This window comes from Arachis duranensis, chromosome 3 (genome assembly GCF_000817695.3).
Source record: "Arachis duranensis cultivar V14167 chromosome 3, aradu.V14167.gnm2.J7QH, whole genome shotgun sequence".
NCBI lineage: Eukaryota > Viridiplantae > Streptophyta > Magnoliopsida > Fabales > Fabaceae > Arachis > Arachis duranensis.
The window spans coordinates 118,457,763-118,465,337 of NC_029774.3; the positions used below are offsets into that span (position 1 = coordinate 118,457,763).

Sequence of the window (7,575 nt, forward strand, 5' to 3'; positions counted from 1 at the left end):
AAGTTGTTATTTTTGGTAGATATAGATATGGATATGAATATACTCATGTGACTTCTCTCTGTTCTTCTTAGCTTGTCAACAAACAACAATCATTAATAGAACTTACCTTTGTTGACTACTAAATCAAACAATTGAATCCAAAACAACTACCATAGTCAAAATAAAATCAACCCACCTAAAAATACACGTGATCCATAGGGCGACAAAAATAATCACACGGTTACTATTATCTCAAATCAATTTGCCAGGTGGCAAAAGCTACGCCGCTGATAATGTAGCAAATTTTGGGCCCCACAGAATTATTACCCGCCAACTTAAAAGATTCTTGTGTGCACACTCAGACTCAACAAAACAAACTTTTCTATCTTATCTTCCTCTGTTTATTTTATTTTCTCTCTCTCTCTCTCTCTCTCTCTTGCACTTTTTCAAATGGTGCAAACAATTACAATGGGGGAACAACTGGAGAAGCAAGAGAGGGCGGTGCTTATGGTGGATGACGAAGAAAAGGACGGGTTGTTGGAGGGAATGGCGGTTTTGGACTTCGACATGCTGTGCTCCTCCGTGGCGTTGAGAACCTCGCATCGGAATTGGGGGAAGCTTGGGAGGGTTGTTGGGAATGATGATGATGATGAAGAACAAAATGGTGGAGAGTTTGGCGGGGTTTTGAGGATGTGGGAAGGTGAACTCCTTGATTGTTTCGATGATCGTCGCATTCTTCTTGAATCCACATGGTAGGTAATTTTATCACAAAAGTTGCAAATTGTGTACATCAACGTACAGCTTTATTATTAACTTGTGCCCGGATTTTTGTAACTATTGTTCTATGTTTGATTATTGTGTGTTCTTTTTTCTTTCATGTATGATGTTAAAGAAGGTAAGGTTCATCATGTTGAGGGAAATTTATCATTTTTCTTTTAATTTTTTATTTCTGTATAGATAAGGTATATATAGAGTACTCTGTTTGGAGATTCTCATGCTGTATTATGTCATGTCTGAAATGTTTAGAATATTTGGTGTTGCAGCTGTCCTTGCTACCGATTTGGGAAGAACATGAAGAGAGCTGGTTTTGGTTCTTGCTACATTCAGGTATGCTTAAGTTTGAACTTTGGGGAATGATTCAATTTCAATGTTAGAATTGGCAGTTTTTGTTCATGTTAAGTAGGTCTCTGAAATTATTGGAACTTCCCTGTCTAATTTTGCAGGCAGCAATGTATTTCCTGCTTGCCATTGGTGCCTTCCTTAATTTTATTGCCTTTGCTGTCACGAGACGGCACTGCTTTCTCTATCTGGCAGCTGCCTTCATCTTCTCTGTTGGATCATATTTAGGATTCTTCCGGTCACGTATAAGACATAAGTTCAACATCAAGGTGACCCTTTTCTCCATTTATTTTATTTATCACCCTTGCAATTTTTATGCCTTGAGAGGTTTTGGTCTTCCTTTTTTTTCTTTCTTAAGAATGACAATTATTATTGGATTCAATTATATTTAAAGGTGAAATTATTAGTAGTGTAGCTAGAAACCCATTGTTTGGATAACGATGGAACCTTGTTATAACAAGCTGGCATCATTGATTGATAATTTGTAATCCATAAAACAGACAAAATTATGCTGTGGTGGTAACCTGCTAGTATTCCATCATATCTCATAAATAAAATATACACAATTATGTTCTGGCCTTTATCTTTTCTCCTTTTTTTCCTCTTTAATTGGTATAATTAATTTGAACTCAATCATGGAGGATTATAACAGCAAATTTTATAGACATATTTTTGCATACATGAAGGTTTATTTTAAAAAAGGTTGGTTGACACATAATTTTGAGTCGTGTGATTTCCTCATATGAGAACAAAAAAGCAAGACTATACATTACTTATTCATTTACTTTTATTCGTTGTTGTGTCTTGTGCGATATAATTTGACTAACTAATGCGTTTCTTGTACTGAAACCTTCTGCAGGGTAGTGATAGTTCCTTGGATGAGTGCGTCTACCATTTTGCTTGTCCTTGCTGTACATTAAGTCAGGTCATTTTCAAAATTTTATCTCATTTCAATTTGGTTTTCCTGATATATTTTGTTGTGATATGGGAAAGAAACTATGGAATATGGACTATATTTGCATCCGATTAAGAGAAATGCTCGGTTTGCATCGTATACTAGGTCAACTCACACCTCCACCACCATTGAATTGACTGTATCGTAATAGGATCGTGAGTTGTTCCTTTGTATGATCCAAAAAGAGTACACTTGTGGTTACTTATATTTAAAATTAGTAATGATCATAACTTATATGGTTCTAACTTAAGATGCGTAATTGGTATCAATCTTAATATTGAATATTGGTATCGTTTGTAATATGATGCAGGAGTCTAGAACCTTGGAGATGAACAATGTTCAGGATGGAACTTGGCATGGTCGTGGTGACACAATATGCATCGATGGCTTTGGTGGAAAGGGCAAGTTAAACCCTCCTCCTCTTATTACAGTCGAGTCTATCAATGATAAAGGTAGCATGGAAAAGAACACAAATTTACACAATCCAGCTTGAATTCAAGTGCACGTGGGGAATATTTGAAACAATGGTTCTTCACCTGAACTGAATCCTTATGTGTCTGCATGACATATTTCATTACGAGTTTCTCACGGATGTTCTCGCTCGAGCGAAGAAATACAGCGCAGATTCCATCGGTCCTTGAAAGTTTGTACTCAGGACTCAGTGGTAAGGAGGCATAGAGAAAGAATTTCTGTGTGTGTTCTATGTGATTGTTTCAATTGGTTTCAGATAGAGATCAATGTTCTGTTCCAATTTGTCTCAGCAGGGTGAGCTGTTAAATTTGCACTTCTACTCTACATACAGCTTCTGTGTTTCGTTCTCAACCCTTTGTAATATAGTTTGTCTTTGTGAGTTATGAGTGGTGTTGTATATCTGTTCTACATCATTGTTGTATATATATTCAACGGATTAAGTATTTTTAATGTTAAACTTGTACATACACTTGAAGCCTGAAGAGCTTAGTTCCTCTGGTTAAGTTTTTTGTGTCGAGTTTGCTATACTAGTGAATTGTTATCAATCCAAGGTGTTGTACATTTCAGTTTGTGCTGTATATCTTAGTCTTCTTTGTAGGAATAATTACCCAAAAAAAGTTCAAGGATAAAAACATTCAGCTGTTTTTGTGATTCCTAGCTCAACAACGCCCACAGATTTAATGACAGATCAGCAAAATGGTAAACTATAAGTTTGTCTAACACTGAATGCTTTCATTGAGAGTCGAACTCAAGACCTCCCGCTTACTAAACGGGTGCTCTAACCAACTGAGCTATGAAAGCTTTTTTGGTATTACTTGAAACAGTTAAAAATAAAAACAAAATATTTATTGTCCTACTTTGGTATTTTTGATTATATATACCAAACCATTTGCAGTGTTCAAGTAACAATTTATTTACTACATAAAATCTTCAAATGATTCATTTCTAATATTTTATCTTTTCTTATGGTTTTTACCTATGTATAAATATGCATCCATTCTAAAAGAAAATGACTCAATTGACCTCAAAAAACCCAAGAGAGTCAAGACGAGTAGATGTGTTCTATTATTTTATCATTGATTTGAGCCGAAAAAGAATAATAATAAGAGATGTTAGAGTATAATTAGAATTAATTAGTATTATTTAACATATCCAAATATTTATTATAGGATATTACGTCTTTATTATTTCGATTCTCTTAGCACCTATAAATATTTTTCTATATTGTATCATTTTACACAACTTGAATATTCAGAAATCTTTTTTCTATTGCTCTCTCTCTTTTCTAACATAGTATCAGAGTCATGGTATCTTCTTTGAAAATGATAAGTTAATTTTCTTCATATGAAATCATCGTATGTTTTATATTTTTCTTCCGTGCTATTTTTTTTCTTCTTTTTTTTTTTTGTCAATGCTTTGATGCTTTTCTGACCTCACCAATTATCTCATCCACTACTTACTTACTTATTCTCATAGAGAAACCATATGCTTTTAGTTACCTTCTAATAGTTTGTCATCTCTTCACACTTTATCACTTTTCAGCAGTTTTCTGACCGTTCGCCATCTTTTCAGCAATTTTTCGGCAGTTAGCCATTCTTGCGGCAGTTTTGTCTACGTTCTCTTTCGGCAATTCCGTCTGCGTTTTCTTTCGGTAGTTTTGTCTGCCCTTCCTTCCAACATTTCGGTTTGTGTTTTCTTGTGACAGTTTCGTCTACGCTTCCTTCCGGGCTTCCGGTAGTTCTGTGTGCGCTTCCTTCCAACAGTTCTGTTTACGTTTTCTTTAGGCAGTTCTGTCTGCATCCGTTCTATAATTTTATGTATTTTTTTTATTTAGTTATTTCAAATAAGTTTCAAACTCAAGTTGCCACTTGAGTTTGAAGGGAGAATGCTAGAGGACAATTAGGATCAATTAGCATTATTTAACATATCTGAATACTTATTATATGATATTACGTTTTTATTATTTTGATTCTCTTAACACTTATAAATACTCTCCTGCACAACTTAAATATTCAAAAACCTTTTTTCTATTTCTCTCTCTCTCCTTTCCAACAAGAGAAATAAGAAAAAGAAATTATTATTCAATAATGCTTCAGCCTTCAGGGGCATTGAAAATAGACATGAATGCATTATGTGTGACTTCTTTGCAAGAAAAAAGGTGGGTTCATAATTTTGGTCTGAATGGAGCATTTTGAGTTAAGGCTATGTCTCCATGATTGAATAATAATTTCGTTCTGTCCTCATCAAATGTTACTCGAATTTGAAGCAATTGAACAACATATCATAAGAATACACAATCAGCATATTAGTATTTAGTACAATCGCAAAAAGTAATCAATAAATTACTTGAAAGGATGATTGAATTTAAATAATATGATCTTCTAGATTCTCACAAGATATAATTGAAGCTCCAAGTAATAATTGATGGTTTGAGCTTTAAACTGTGACTTTCATTTCCTTCCATTGTTTCATTAAAAATAGTTTTAGTTTAGTGCAAACAGCATTACAGCATGATTTGGTAATTAACTATTAAATATATTCTTTCCGCTACGTATCTTTGTGGCTTTTTATTATGTGGTGCATGAAATGTGGTGAGATGATGAGTTGATGACTTGCAAAGCAGACAGGCATATCCCTTAGCCAACACTTCCCATTTGTGTTTTCATAAAATTTGTTGTTTTTTAATAACAAAATACAAACGTCGTTCCTTTACACAAGTTGAGATTAGGTCAAAAGATTCCCAAGCTTTTGTTGCTTTCGGAAATAGAGTACGAGACAAATACCCATAATTGATGAGAGATGGTTGAAGAGACTAGAGCGATATGTTTGGATAATGGGATAGGAAAAAGAAATATAAAAGAGAATATTTAAAGAAGGAGAAAAAAAACAAGTCTTAATATTTTTTTTTCAATTCAAATGTTTATGGGCATCTCCTCCCTAATCCATATTGACAAGAAAATTCAATTCCTTCACAAATAGTTAAATTTATCTTCCTGAACCAATATTCGCTTTAGAAATTGAACTGAAATTTGACTGAAGCGATAGTATATTTTCATCATCACAATGCTTTCACTTTAAATACTTCTAAAATGTGTAACAAAAAAAAAAAAAAACTGAAATTTCATTTTTCACATTGACAAGTTTTTTAACTGTTGTCACTGCAATAATATGATTTTGTTGGCTTTAATATACGAAAAGAGCAATGCTAGGGCCAGTAATTTTTGTGATTGTTAGCCATCAATGATGATTTGATGGTGTGAGATTGGTGTGACAAGTTTTTTTACCTTTTTCTGCTGGTTACAGGCCAAAATTCAATAAAACTGCTGGTCCCCTAGACTTTTCCATACGAAAATAATACAGCAAAACAAATGTAGCTTAAAGCAATACTCTATTAATCAACAGATTTGTCATTATTAATATATACAATTTGAGCAATAAAATCCCTTGCTCAAACAATTTTATGAAATATATATCACACTTGGCTTTTTTGTGCGTTGAACAAATAAGTAGCAAAAATCTGAGAGTGCATACACACAAAGATTAAGCATCCATTTACATGACCAAAAGTAAAGTAGGTCATGCTAAAAAAAAAAGGTACATCATTCATTTAGGGAGTTGGCGACCCGACCCGACCCGCCACAAACTCCGAACCACCTCTCTGTGGTTCATCCCCACCTGTCATTACCATTGCTGGGTAACCGGAACCAGGCACTGCCTGATACACCTGCTGTTTCACACCGTCTTGAACCACAGCTGCTGTGGCAGATGCACTGTATGGATGGTGCATCGGGCTTACATGCCTCAGACCTGCGCCATATACTTGACCCGAACCCGGAACCAAATGATGGTACCCGACTGGAACCTGACCCGGAACCACTGCATGATACGGTTGTTGAACGTATGGATATGGAGCCTGCATATGAACCGGAAGAGTTCCTGGTTGAACCGGACCGGGAAAATAGTAAACCGGAACCGGTTGAACAGAATGGCCCGAATAGGAGGCATCCGCGGCGTAGTGCAGAACAGTGTTACCCGGATACGTGTTTGGTTGCGGTTGAGGTTGTGGAGCCGGTTCAGCTTCGATTTGAATCTCCTTGGACTCCACTTCAGGAGCCGGGTTCGCCGGTTTGGTTTTAACTGGTGGAAGGTTGGGGATAGATGGCACGCACGGCACTGATGATGTGGAGGAAAATTGAGACGCAACTGGGGCAGGAGAACCCGGATCCGAATATAGACCGGGTCGGTCCTTATGTCGTAATTCGCGGTTGCTTTGCGTTTCTTCGGAGTTGTCCAACCCGAAGAGGTAATCGGGAACCTCCGAGACCATGGAGGAAGCTTCGGAGCGGCCTCGCTCGAGGGCTGAGACGCCACCGTTGAGGGCATCGAGGAACCAGCTCTCGCGTTTAACGGAGCCGTTGAGGAGGGAGCTGATGCTGCCGGCTCGGGAGGTATCGTCGGCGACGGATGATTCCGGAAAGAGGAAAAGGCGAAGACGAGCGGATCGGGGATTTTGATTGTGTGCGACGCGGTCGTACTCGTCCATCATGTTCTCGACGTCTTCGTCGGTGGTGACAGAAATAAGCGCGTCAAGGTCCTCGTTGGGAAGCTGGTACTTGGCGGTTATGTTGGTCATACCTGCAGCGAATGAAATCACGAAAGTGAAGAAGAGAAGAGAAGAGAGAAAAAGGGAGAAAAGAGGAGTTGGAGAGTGACCTGATAGCTTGGAGAGCTTGAGGAGAAAGGCGGGGAAGGAGATGGAGCGGTTGACGGCAAGTATGCGGGTGTCACCGCCGACGTAGCGGAGCTGGTTGTCGTGAGGACGAGGGAGGATCTTGCCGCCGAAGCTGCACATGAAGCGGACGCGTTGAGGGGCGTCGTGGAAGTTGTCGGAGCGAGGGGAGGAGGCGACGGAGTCAGTGTCGAAGTCGCAGGTGGGATGGAGTGGGTGTGACGTCATTGTGATATCCGGCGTTGAGAGTGAGTGAAGTCAGACACGTAGGTTCCCTTCTGTCATTCCTTTACGCACCTTGCATGTTCTACCACTATATATA

At 37.7% G+C, this 7,575-nt stretch overlaps 2 protein-coding genes and 1 non-coding gene across 3 annotated transcripts; 1 reads left to right on the top strand and 2 right to left on the bottom strand.

The window, feature by feature from the left end:
- Positions 1–431: 431 nt before the first annotated feature.
- Positions 432–3,090, top strand: LOC107480621 (cell number regulator 7; the record flags this gene model as incomplete). The annotated part of the gene is given in 5 exon segments (XM_016100774.3): positions 432–731; positions 1,023–1,086; positions 1,203–1,367; positions 1,958–2,023; positions 2,364–3,090. Coding segments are annotated over 5 exon segments (762 nt in total). The 3' UTR covers positions 2,547–3,090.
- A 161-nt stretch (positions 3,091–3,251) lies between these two features.
- TRNAT-AGU (transfer RNA threonine (anticodon AGU)) lies at positions 3,252–3,325 on the bottom strand. The gene has a single exon. It is a non-coding gene; the product is annotated as a tRNA-Thr (tRNA).
- Positions 3,326–5,915: 2,590 nt separating this feature from the next.
- Positions 5,916–7,569, bottom strand: LOC107480622 (uncharacterized). Its single transcript, XM_016100775.3, has 2 exons — positions 7,238–7,569; positions 5,916–7,159 (listed from the first exon to the last, which is right to left on the bottom strand). Exons 1-2 carry the CDS (start codon positions 7,479–7,481, stop codon positions 6,132–6,134), a joined length of 1,272 nt encoding a protein of 423 aa, XP_015956261.1. The 5' UTR covers positions 7,482–7,569; the 3' UTR covers positions 5,916–6,131.
- Between the last annotated feature and the right edge of the window lie 6 nt (positions 7,570–7,575).